The sequence below is a fragment of the Dreissena polymorpha genome, chromosome 6 (genome assembly GCF_020536995.1).
Source record: "Dreissena polymorpha isolate Duluth1 chromosome 6, UMN_Dpol_1.0, whole genome shotgun sequence".
Lineage (NCBI taxonomy): Eukaryota > Metazoa > Mollusca > Bivalvia > Myida > Dreissenidae > Dreissena > Dreissena polymorpha.
In genome coordinates, this window is record NC_068360.1 from 115,507,859 (window position 1) to 115,522,049 (window position 14,191).

At 33.1% G+C, this 14,191-nt stretch overlaps 1 protein-coding gene across 1 annotated transcript in view; it reads right to left on the reverse strand.

The window, feature by feature from the left end:
* LOC127833254 (uncharacterized) overlaps window positions 1-14,191 on the reverse strand; it is a 182,598-nt gene that overhangs the window by 10,803 nt on the left and 157,604 nt on the right. Inside the window, exons 3-4 of the mRNA XM_052358418.1 lie at window positions 7,888-8,152; window positions 6,949-7,023 (exon numbers count right to left, since the gene is read on the reverse strand). Coding sequence (XP_052214378.1) covers window positions 6,949-7,023; window positions 7,888-8,152 — 340 coding nt within the window. The remainder of the gene's footprint in view (window positions 1-6,948; window positions 7,024-7,887; window positions 8,153-14,191) is intronic.

The following is a 14,191-nucleotide window of genomic DNA, read 5'->3' on the forward strand; positions in this document are numbered from 1 at the left end:
TTGAACATATTTGGGCGAGATATATAATACTTTGTCACGTAATTATGTATCGTTCGTGGAAAAGACACAGTAACCAACAAAGTTCATTTCTGATTTCTTTGCGTTTTATTTCTGCTTATTAACACAACACAACGTTTCCAAAATGTTTGTCAAATACAAGATACATGCGAAGCCCGCAATGGGCCCATCCCGCGAAAGCCAGCAATAATGCGACTTGTATGTTCGGCCGTTTAGGTAAGACTCCTTCATACAACGCAGATGCCAATTTATACAATAATGGACAAATAAATTGGGTGACGGCTGTCTGGATGATTGACTTTAACATGAGTTGAATTACCTGATACGGGATGGCTTTATGTGTGACTTACATATCTTGTGCATATAAATGCCAATAATTAAGCGAGACCACGTTTGTTTAACTGTCACCTGTCATTTAACATTAAAATATACACAAATTAACAGTGTTGCATGTGCTTACAATAGACATAACAAATTAGTGAACCCAGCCATGGGCCATAACTTGGTGCATTTTTTTCGTCTAATTTGACGACGACATATGATGCCCATTTATGCATTTCTTCATGAAGACAGATATTATGTATTCAGTTACACCGAACAAGGAATATGCGACATGAAATACATCAATTATGCGACACACCTCATTTTCATTAAAGAAAGATTTTATATTTTATGATTTAAAATCTTTAGAAAGATCAAATCCTGAATGACAAGTGTCTTACAATATCATGTATCAATGTTAAATGACGTTGATCGATTGTCCACGTAACACTACAGGCGTTGTTTGACTAGTGACCTCCTGTGCTGTCCATTCGAAGAAGGTATTGCCCGGGTTGAATATGTACCTGTTGCTGTCAAGTAGATGTCTTGGTTTGTTGTTTTCTGTCTATGTTGATTCATGGGTGATGTTATCTACCATTGCTGTCGTGAAGAAGCTCTATCTATCGCCAAACTGTGTAGGCAAATCGCACGTGGTCGGTTGCACTCATCTGCGTATCAAGGTTCACATCGAGGCTGGATATGTCATCGTGGTTTCTGTTGTTTTTGTCGCTGAACCAGCCGTCATCACGTCGTTGTTTCTGTTGTTGAATCCATCGTGATATTGTCTCTGGATATGGTGTTGATGCGTACCGCGTTGCTTATCAATTGTGACGTATGTTAAAACCTTTGTGATCGCATTTTTGTTTCTGTTGTTGTTGATTGTACTTTTGTTCTTGGTTCCAGCGTCTTCATTTCTCTTGGGACATTAAGATCTTCTATTGGCCATAATGCTCACGAGGTATTAACTATAGCAGTATTCTCCTTGATGTCTTAGGCCTCGGAAGTATCATTCCAAATGCGTTATCTACGCACGTCAAACAGTTGAACGGCTGCATCTACTCTATAGTGTTTAACGTCACAAGTATTGTGTCCAGTGTTGCGTCACTTGTTGTCCTTCGAAATCTTCTGGCGTTGGTCTTCTTTTAGTGATAGAACCAGGTATTCACTTTGAGAGTAAACGCCGTGATGTTCCATTCTAATTATGTTGTTTGTTTCTTCTATTCGTTGTGGAAGGCGTTGTCTCGCGAAGTCGCTCTTCTTCGGCGTTGTCTTCAAATCTCGATATTTTTATCTGCGTCGTGGTGATACAAGTATCAGTTGTTCAAAATCATGGCAAACATTTATAAATATCCCCTTAGTTATTGTTAAATATCGTCATGACAACTTACTGTGATATCTTATTCAAAAAAATAAATTCTTTACAACGAAAAAATATTAGTCAATTCCTCAAAACAAACTTCGGATAAGTACATGACAGTTTGACATCTGACAAGCCGTTTACTTAATATGACTTGTGTACCTCCTTAGGCATAATCATTTTACGCACGTGCGGCCGGTAAATTTTTGACAGGCGCGCGCCACTTTATTGACCTGGAGTAATGGGTAATGATAGACGTACCTGTTCATATCATGGTTTCATAAACCTCATCTTTATCACTATAGTTTTGCCGTTGGGCATAGATTTATTGACATGTTTGACCTGTGCACTTGTAAAAATGCGCAAATATGACAAGGCAGACTTTTATATATATGCATTCATAATATAAGAACACGTATCGGTATACTTCAAAATTCAGGTCTTTGCTCCTAATCGAACTACTCAAATAATTCTTATGCGACATCGCATCTTCTGTCCATAGCGTAATTTGCTTCGATGGCACAGGGATAAATTCTCTAACTCATGAGGACGCTAAGGTTATCAGAACCTCGGGCTCGGTATGTCCGAACGCTGATCAGTCAGCCGTGCTCATAAAATATAATTGTAACCCTTAAACAATTATATTAGAAATTTAATGCGTACATATCGTTATATTTTCACTGCTCTATACGCGTCAGATCGCATTAAATTCTTACTTAAAATTACTCAAGACCTTCAATATTACCGATATCCTACATATATTTGCAATCAACACAATGACGTATATACATATTTACATAATATTTTTTTTAAGTGTCTGCCCTATTCATATTCGCAATTACCATTACTGTTCTTATTTCCTATTTCTTTTACAATTCTGAAACTATTTTTAAATTTTCCAATAATTTTATCTATTCGTCCTCTTTAATTTTCTTTATCATTCTAAGAAACAAAACCCGCCTTATTTTCTTTATTAAAATAATAAACAAAACTGTCTTTAATGATATAAATTCCTAAATTCTTAATTCTGCCAATGTAAAATACTAGGTAAATTCTTTGAATATTTGTATCATCTCCGAGTTTTTTTTATTATATTAATAAATAAAACCACCGCCAAAGTTTCTTTATTAAAATAATAAACAAAACTATATAAGATATTATTATTTCCTTGTACGTTTTAATTAAATGGAATTTTACAAAAAATACCAACAATTTAAAATGGATTTGTGCGCAAAAAAACGCACGTTCGTATACAATCTACATTATAATCATACACAATTTATTCAAAATTCTTTAAATATTCTCAATGATTTGTTCGCCTCTAATTTCATTATTTCTATAACTCAGAAAATTCTGTAAATTTAAATTACTTTCTTTTTTATTAATTTTATTCTTAATTTCCCGATATTTTAGAAAAACTACAGATCAATGAAAAACTGTATGATTTTGATACTTGCATAATTTTTTCGTACATGATTAATTATCATCATTATTATTTTTAACATCTAACTACATAAAATTCTTTAAAACAATTCTTAAAAATTTCGTTGTCATGACGCCTTTTACTTTCATTTTCTACTTTATAAATTTTGAAATTCCCTCTCCAAGTTTGCCATAATTTTTTTTAAACAACTGACCTGAATTCATGTCGCGTTGTGGTTGTGATGTTTTCATTTTTTCGGCACGTGATCGCACTTGTGATCGTACTTCGGTCGTATCCATGGTACACGGCTCCATAAAATGTACTGTGTCACGTAATTATGTATCGTTCGTGGAAAAGACACAGTAACCAACAAAGTTCATTTCTGATTTCTTTGCGTTTTATTTCTGCTTATTAACACAACACAACGTTTCCAAAATGTTTGTCAAATACAAGATACATGCGAAGCCCGCAATGGGCCCATCCCGCGAAAGCCAGCAATAATGCGACTTGTATGTTCGGCCGTTTAGGTAAGACTCCTTCATACAACGCAGATGCCAATTTATACAATAATGGACAAATAAATTGGGTGACGGCTGTCTGGATGATTGACTTTAACATGAGTTGAATTACCTGATACGGGATGGCTTTATGTGTGACTTACATATCTTGTGCATATAAATGCCAATAATTAAGCGAGACCACGTTTGTTTAACTGTCACCTGTCATTTAACATTAAAATATACACAAATTAACAGTGTTGCATGTGCTTACAATAGACATAACAAATTAGTGAACCCAGCCATGGGCCATAACTTGGTGCATTTTTTTCGTCTAATTTGACGACGACATATGATGCCCATTTATGCATTTCTTCATGAAGACAGATATTATGTATTCAGTTACACCGAACAAGGAATATGCGACATGAAATACATCAATTATGCGACAACTTTGAAATTAATGAATTCCTAACATCGGCATAGTAAGGACATTTAATAACAAAGTGATATTCATCTTCGATATCATTTAGGTTGCATAAAACACATTTGCGTTGATCTCTGACAATGTTCTGGTATCTACCCGTTTCAATAAATAATTTTTGAGTCAACGAACGTAATTTTGCAATGATATTCCTATGTTTTTATTTTCAACAATATCAAGATACGCAGATCTTTCAAATATTGGTTTTAATTTCTTATATGCAATCATTGAACTAGATGATGTTACACTTACATTCCAGTTAGTAATATACTTATCTCGTAATCTGTTTTTAAGTAACGGAATTAATTGATTCGAGTTCACAGATTCGGGAAATAGCCATACATTGTTAAAACCGGTTTGGTTGAGAATGTCCCGTACTCTCAATAACCGATTGTTTGTGTTATTTTTGCGTTCAATTTATAGTCTTTGTGATAGTAAAATGTGTTTAAGATTACAATAACTCTGTTTTACTGTATATAATTTCAAAAAGTATTTCAAGATCCTGACATATCTGTCTTAATACAAGGGGAATCGACCAACATCGGCATATAGCGATAATGAGTTTGTTGACAGCTTTACATTTAATATTATTTTACAAAATTTACGATGAACGCGCTCAATGTTTTCCGCTTTCATATGTCTCCAAACCTCACAGTTATAGTTTAAAATTGATGATACATATGCAATGAATAAATAAAACATACTATTTATTGGTACTTTCGTGTCCTTTGTTAGAGAGAACACAGAATGCATTGCTTTTAAAACTTTGCCATACAGTGTAATTGTTGCGGCCACAATTGTTAACAATTTCTATTTCTTGACCGTTATAAGTCCATTTTAACGTTTTAGTAATTATTCCACCTTTCCGGAATACCATGACCTTAGTTTTTTCAATTTTAACTTTAAATTCCACTTATCGCAGTAGGTTGCTAAATTATGTAATGACTCTTGGATACCGTCCGTTGTTTCAGAAATAAAATAAAGCCGCGTCGACAGCGAATAATAATAGATATATCGATATTTGATCTAGTGTAATCCCGGCGTTTATTCCATTTTGCAAATTGAATTCGATGTCGTTAATAAAGAGAGAAAAAATATGGGCGAGGTTATCTCCTCCTGAAATAGGCCGACGTTACTACTCAATAAGCTACCCATGTGTTTAACCTGTAATTTATCTCCATCGTTCATGGATCGAATAAGTGTTAAAAGTTTACCGTCGATGCCCACATTTATCATCTTACTCCACCGCTTACTTATTGACCGCGATTTACGACGTCATATGCCCTCCGGTAATTAATATAGCAACAATATAGTTTATCTTTATTCTGAAACTGTTTTTCTATAAGGGCATTTAGAAAAAATATTGCATCGACCGTGCTACAGTTTGGTTTCAAGCCGAATTGTGCATCCGTTATAATGTCATTTGTTTCTGCCCATTGTTTAAGACGTTTATTTAAACAACTTATTAACGTAATTCCTCGATAGTTATTTGGGTCTGATACGTCTCTACGTTTATGAATTGGTATTATAATTTCGGATGCCCAGCTGCGGAAAAAACGCTTTTTATCAAGTTTGTATCAAGTTTGTAGTTAAACAATAACTCTGACGATGACATGGATTGTTTCAGTAAAATATTCATAGATAATATTGTCACTAGAGTGAGCTGGTATCTGCGTTAGTTGTGGACTGCCATAGAACTGACCAGCCTGGCTCGCATGTGTTTGTCCGCTTAGATTAGTCACGGGTGATGCTTGAGTATTTTGCGCCATTTTCCCCTTTGTTTCGTTTGTTCGTATTTGGTTTTGAACTTGCTTGACCGTTATCCGGCGAATCTTTGGAGGGTTTGCGTTTTCTGGTCATAGGTAATTATCCAAATGTTCACTTAAAACGCATTTCATTCATCATCACACGTTTTATTCCATAAATTTTCAACTTTTTTGATGTTATTTTACTTCTTTAAAATTTTAACCCGCCATGTTGACGCATACGCAATAAATACTCTTAATCTTATGACTGATAAATAAAATAAATACACGAATTGCCCTTTACAATTATTTTACCCCCGTTCACACATAGACGCCGCTTCTTTTACGATCAAAGCGTGGCCGAAAACGTGGCCGATCGTGACAAATCGCAGGAGAAACCTAGTGGAGTCTTCATAAGCGCAGTATGATCGCGGTAGAGTCTTCATGATCGAAGAGCTCTACGCTCTCGCCACGCTTATTTTGAACATGCTCAAAAAAGCGTAGCGGGCTCGTGGCAAACAAGAAAAAAGAAGGCAAATACAAAAAGTCGAAATGAAGACCATTATTTGCAAAATTGCTAGATTAACACTCCGATCGGCCTCGATCAGCCCCGGTCCAAACCTTTTTCATATCGTGTTTTGATCGTCGTTAAATCGAAGCTCTGTGAGAACGGGGGATAAGTATCCTCGTTTCAGGTGTGGAGTTTGTCATGAAAATACCGCAACTTGATATATTTAATAAAACATACAAGCCTTTCATATTACAACTAGGAATAAATTAACAAAACCAAATTCAAGCAAGCGACCGTCCTAACAGACATTTGTAACATGCATATTTTAGTTTGCAAACAATCAGACACAACATATTCAAACAATTACATTTGTTCTCATTATCCCACTTTCTTGTATAAACGTATACGTTTTTTCAGCGTATGTTTTGTCTGTAGTGTAATATTGCGAAATTAAGAATGTATATTTTTTACTTGTGAATTTGTTTTAAAAAAGTGGAAAATTTGTAATTCGTCGATCTCGGAAAAAAACAACCTGAATTGCTTATGCATCATTTAATTTTATATCCATGCTTAAAAACTAACGTAATATTACCTTTATTTAAAACGGTGGTTTCCTTTTTAACTTCAGACGATTCTTGCAATTTAGTCGGACCTGTTTGCACAGCATCTGGAGGAACAAACAATTCATCGGCATATTTATAAATCTTGTAAGGTGCTATATAACATGAAATATAGAAGAATACCAACATATAAACAGCATCATGTATAATAACATGTTACTGTCCTACTCTGTGTAATATATCGGGTGAGGCTAAAAATAAAAGAACGGCGGAACACGTTAAACAGTTGTTTTATACGTGCCAAGCCTGTTAAAGTCCGATATATTACATAACTTTATGGCAGTATTATGTTTTTCTGTTTACTCTTCCTCCTCTATCATGCATTTAGGTCCCCATTTTAAAAGACATAATGAAATATAATCACTGCAACTTGTAATGTTTTGCCGGAATATTACAAAGTATGATGATAGACTTGTTAATCATTACGCTATTGGTACTATTTTGTTGCTTTTTGTGTCTTATATATGTTACATATTTGTATAAATTGTTTGTTTAGTTACATCTGATTATATTTTACCCCAAAATATGTCTTCATAGGTAAGTTCGAATAACATGGCATACATTCGAGTATTGTCTGAAATACATCCTATTGACGTCATATAATTATATTAGGCACCTTTATATCAGGTAGATATCAATGTATTTCTATTATAAAACATGCAACACGATCGGACTAAAAAAGACGTGCTTTCTAGTCAAGATAACAAACTGTTTTACACTTAAGAGAAGTTATTATTTAATTGCAATTTGAAGCCGTTCTGACAAAAATGACAGATTTTCTTGCAAAAGCATTTGAAAAAACTTTAAAAAATAACGATATATGAGTAAAATATTTAAACTAAAACTAAAGACGTTAGCCCATGTTCCGTGTTATTTGCAAGATTTCGTAATTGCATCAAATGAAAACAAACCTTTATACGTCAAGTGTCGCTCTGCATTCAGTTTTACAATTCCTTCTTCCTCTTTCAGAAGTGACGATAGTTGTTTTGAAAAGTTTAAGGCAACATTTGAGGTGATATGTTTGTTTCGTTGCTCGATGATATGGGTTTCTATATATTTTATTTTCTCTTTCAAAATGTGTGAGATGATATATTTTTGTTGAGGTTTTCCATGTTTTATAAGAGCTGAACTAACCGGTAGCAGTTCATGGATGTCTTCATTCACGTTCGAAGTAGCCTTAGTCCTTTCGCCTAAGCGCTTCATCTCCTCGGCTTTGAAGTTCTCTGCCTCTGCAACCATCCTTGATTTTGCTTTATCAAATATCTCGATAATACGATCCTTCATTTCATCTAGCTCTTTCAGAAGATTTGCATTGGCCTCATTGAATGCAGCTTCTGATAGGTTACAGTCCACTATGATTGAACAAGTCTCGGTCTCCAATTTAAGGAGCGTACTATACAATTCCTGCAACTCTAGTCCTTCTTTACTTGATAGACTGGCCAGTGCATTGACGTTGTCGCACTTCCTGTGATTGAACGCACATGTATTGCAACAGATTTTGGAGTGATCTTCACAGACAAACTTAATCTTTTTATCGTGGTCGCGACATTTGTCCATACCTTTCATCATTACAACAACTGGTGCCGAATCCAGATTCTCAATAAGCACCGTATCATGTTTGCCCGATTAATAAATTATATGACTATTTCTGTAAGGTTCACAAAGATGCTCGTTACAGGTTTTGCAAAACACTGTTGCTTTACTGGGCGTTTGCTTTCGCGTACATGGTTCGCAAATGTTAATGGCAATACATTCTTCTATCATATCACTGGAAACTTCCTCACGAGCCTCTTGTTTGCTGGTTGCCATTTGAAACCGGTCGTTCGTTTCTACAATAATAAGCAAAACATGCTCAATCTTAGATAATATTTCCATGTTCGAATATATATTCTTTTAAAATATAAACGGAATTATATGACGTTTATATAAATGATTTTACATCTAAAAACAATTTAGTATTCGAAGCGTTCATATTATCATGTATTTAAAAATAAGTTGTACTATAATTATATAAAACATATAAATATATGTTTACGTGTTAAATAATCTGAAATATAGGTTAAAGGAAAACTACAAACCACTACTGTTTGATATACGTTCTAAATTATGTATCCGTCTGTTTGCCCAGTGCAGCCATCAATTATCAATCCACCTGCTATACATATACATTCTAAAAACACCGCATTCGAACGATAAGACTATCAGTGTTCTCTGTGCAAGTGACAGAACGACTCCTTTATCAAATTAGGTTGCGATGCACAAGATGATTACGACGAAAGTTTATGTGTATCATTAATTTATGAGAATGTCATACATTGAATAAATGTGGCTATCGAAAACACATATTTTAAGTTTTTTATTAAGCTGTACGAATTCATCAAATTTAACAAGTCTTATTTACTGTTGACGTTATAATTGTTCCTATAAAAATAACAATTTGCTTTTTTGATTTATATCAGATGAAATAGCAATTTTATGGGAGCACTCTTTGCTATTGTTGACCATGTGTACACCATAACAGTATAGAAAGAAAATTATACTATTATTGTTTATATTATGGTTATTCCTCTCATTGGATATGTTCGCGACTTTTGCTTCCCGTTTATTGTTTCTCGCAGGGAAGACTATAGATAGAAATGTGTGTGCAGACATTAATGTTACATAAACTTGCGGCTCGGGCATATGTATTGTTTTACGCATTTCATGAGAATATAGTTACGTTTTGAAATATAAAAAAAATGTGAAAATCTGCTTTCATGTTCGTTACTAACCTTTCAGTGATATGCATAGCAATCTTTGATTTCAATGAATATAAAGTTTTGTTAAATAGTTGTTATGTAAAGTTAATTATTCCTCATTCAACTGTTAGTTACGCATTAATCAGTTAAACTGTCTATTTAAATAATGTAATAAAAACACTTCAACAATGTTCCGTTTATGAATTACGCTGATAGATAACATGCGTAATACTTATTAAGTTAGGTTTAACAATTTGTTTTATTCAATGAAAGGCTTGTAACCATGCATCACATTTTGCTTTTGTTAACTTTGAACAGTATTGTGATATTACACAAACAAAATACAATGTAAGGAAACAACAAGAAGTTACAGTGTATGGAAACATCAAGAAGTGGACGCAACTTAACTTGACACAAGTTTCACAAACAACATTATTATGATTATAAAATATATTAATTTTAATGATAAAAACTTCAGTACACGTTTCTTTTCTTAAAGAGTCCACTTTAGTTCTATTGAATGTATTATTTACCTTAATTGTGCATCAAAATAATACCATACTATATGATTGTAAACAAGATTTGCAACGAAATAAAGTTGTACAAAGCACAATAAAAACATATAACAAGGCAACAAAAAATTTAACGACAACAAAAACCATCAAAATCGCCCATTTGTTTTACACAATAAAAAATAAAAACAATTCGTTTTTCTATTATTTACATATAAACATGACAATGTATAGGACTTAGAAACTGTAAATGCTGATTTCGGCACACCAGCCCATTTCCGAAGCTCACTGTCAATCATTCAAAATTAAATTACGTTAACGATTACCAACATAAATATCCCTCAAAATCAAATGAGTTGCGAGAATCAGCCTTTCAATAAATAAAGTTCACTCACTCACTTACTCATTCACTCACTCACTTACTCATTCACTCACTCAGTCGCCACTCACTCACTCATTCACTCACTCACTTACTTACTTACTTACTTACTTACTCACTCAAACACTCACTCACTAGTGAAAACCTGTTGACCGAAAGTGCTACCATTTTTTGCATCGATTTTGAACTCTAAGAGGACTGGCAAGAGGACTGGCAATAATGAAGGATACAGGACGCCTCTACATGTATGTCTTCGTCCTTATTAAACGGGCATGGTCATGAGTCTGTGAGAACAAATTGTATAACAAAGTGCTTGTCTTTATGGCCTGTCGAATGTTAATCATATACAAGAATTGAGCTCTTTAGTATAATAATATTGATAATATAATCCGTATAATTATAATAATAATAATAATAATAATAATAATAATAATAATAATAATAATAATAATAATAATAAATACTGCTACTAGAAATATAACTACTATTTAGTCTAGTTCTACAGAAACATTAACTACCTTTTCTACTACTACTACTACTACTACTACTACTACTACTACTACTACTACTACTACTACTACTACTACTACTAATACTACTACTACAACTACTACTACTACTACTACTACTACTAATAATAATAATAATAATAATAATAATAATAATCATAATAATAACACCAACACAACTACTAACGTTAATCTCTCTTTGACTTGAGCATTTTACGACCTTGCTAAAAATAGCTGAAGCCGAGATAACAACAATGAGTCAAATATGATAAGGTATTGATATTGTATCTTTGGGCTTTGTTAAATGGTATTGTCCCTCTGATCAGACATTCATACAACTTTCAATTCAGAATGTACGAGTATTGTTTTCAGCAATCCCAGGGTACAGATTTTCGCTGCAAGGTGTTGAACAAGTATTACCAAAGTACTTTTGAAAAATATGTTTATTTCAATTTAAATGTTATAATCGTTTGATGCTATGTACTCTGTAATTTGGTGCATAAATTTTTCAGTCACATACTTCACATTAAGTGTATTCATGTTAGCCTTACAATTGGGCTTTACACACACACACACACACACACACACACACACATATATATATATATATATATATATATATATATATATATATATATTATGACGTGTGTCATCTTTTGTTTGGATTTGCAGTACTTATAGGAGTTTATCGCTAGAAAAATATGCTTCTTTTATTACGGCCGAGATGAGTCTAACAAGTATTGAACTCGTAATAGTATAAACGGATGATACAGCATTTGATGATTTGAACGACATATCAGAACGTGAGCCGATTCCCATAGTTAAATTGTGCTTTGATTTACTTATATTTGTTGAAAATATTGTTACAACGCAATACAATAATGGACGAGCAAAGATGCATTTTTATGCATTATATTACCATTCAAAAAAGTTTGCCCATTTTTATAACTAAGACATCCCATAACATCATGCGTTGATATACACGATTAGCAAAACAACTGTTTTATTTTAATTACAATTTATTCGCCAATATGGATTGTACAATTGCATACAAACACCGCTGGAAAACTGAGAAACTACAGTACAATCAATTACTGAAAGCAATCGAAGACTGGAAAAGGGCGTTAGATGAAAACAAATACGTTGCCTCAGTTTTAATTGACCTATCCAAAGCTTTTGACTGTCTGCCTCATGACCTCCTTTCCCTAAAACTAAAGTACTATGGTGTATCTGAAAAATCTTTACTATTATTCAATAGTTACTTGAGTGACAGAAAACAATGTATTAAAATAGGTCAATTTAAAAGTGACCTTCAAGAAATATATAAAGGTGTACCACAAAGCTCAATATTGGGCCCCGTCCTATTTAATATATTAATCAATGACATTTCCCATTTTGTTCATAACAGTAATCTGTACAATTATGCTGATAATAATACCTTATCTTTTGCACATCATAATCTAGAAATAAATAAATCTACCTTAGAAAATGACAGTATATCCTTAATAAAATGGTTCTCAGACAATAAAATGCAAGCAAATCCTGACAAATTTCAGGCAATAGCAATATGTTCTAAAACTCACAAAGCTAATATCTCTTTTACTTGTCAGATAACAAAATAAACTGTGAGGATGAGGTTATCTTATTAGGGGTTTCAATAGATTTTTAAGTAAATTTTGACAAACACATTTCAAACTTCTGTAAAAAGGCATCCAGACAATTAAATGTTCTAAAGCGTATTGGTAGGAATCTTTGTAAACACTAAGAAAATAGAAAACATACAGAAAAGAGCAATGCGGTTTATTTATAATGACTATAAGTCTGATTATGAATGGTTGCTTAACAAATCAAAACTACAAATCTTAAAAATAAGAAGGATAAGACAAATGGCTAAAGAAACATACAAGATAATACATAAACAGACACCAACATGTCTTCATGATCTTATTAAAATTAAAAATAACTCTTACTCTGTAAGGTAGACTAATACAGCTGAAATCCCACGGGTAAGAAGTACTAGTTATGGTCTCAAGTATTTCCGTTCCGCAGCCCCCAGGCTCTGGAACTCGTTACCCCAGCACTTCAGGGATGTGATGGGACTTAACCAGTTCCGAAGTCTGATAGGCTCGTGGGACGGGGGGATTGCAGATGTAGCACCTACTAAGGCTAGTATTATTGTTCTTGTTTTTTGTGAGTGGAATTTGTATTTGTTTACATATAAATGGCAGTTGCCCAGTTTACCTTTTTATCATGGCATCAGATTCTAATATACCTTGTATGTACCATTTTAAATAACTCATTATTCTTGTGTTTGTGACTTTGTGAGGTAGCTGCTGATCAGTTTCTGTCGAATCTGATTTTAGAGGAAACATTTTCTCTTAATACATTTTTTTATCTGTCACACTTCTGTATCCATATTCATTGTCAGACTTTTACCTTATTTTTCTTATAGCAGACCCATGCCAAGATCAGCAACTGCAGCGCAATTATGTTTGTTTATTCTTATTAAGCTATCTTTAATTTATAATATTTAAAACTGTTTTAATACTATTTGTATAACATGCCATAGTTCTTTCGTTTGTAATATAAAATAATCATGTTTATTGTATAACAGGTTTTTTTATTTTAATTTTTTTTTTTTTTTATTGTAATTGGTCTCAACCCTTGGATGATATTGTTTGTTTATATTATATAAATTTCATGTAATGTTCAAGTGTCTATTTGTTATATGTATGTTGTTATATTATGTCGGTCAATAGCGATATATCGCTAATGTTATACTTGTTCTGTACAAACCGACTTTTAAAAAAAATTGTATTTGTGTATTTGTATTTGTATCAGTCATGTTACAATAATGTATGACAAGGATATAAAAATATAACACAAAAGTATTAATAAATATAAAGGTAAATAAGTATTAAAAAGAGATTCGACCATTTCCGACGAATTTGTATAAATGTGTGTTGAATCCTTTTTTTGTATATCTACAGAGGGTATTTTGCAGCTACTTCGGCGACCATGAATTGTAGGCTTACCATTCTACGTTTACAGTTATAAATAAAGCGTTTTACTTCGAG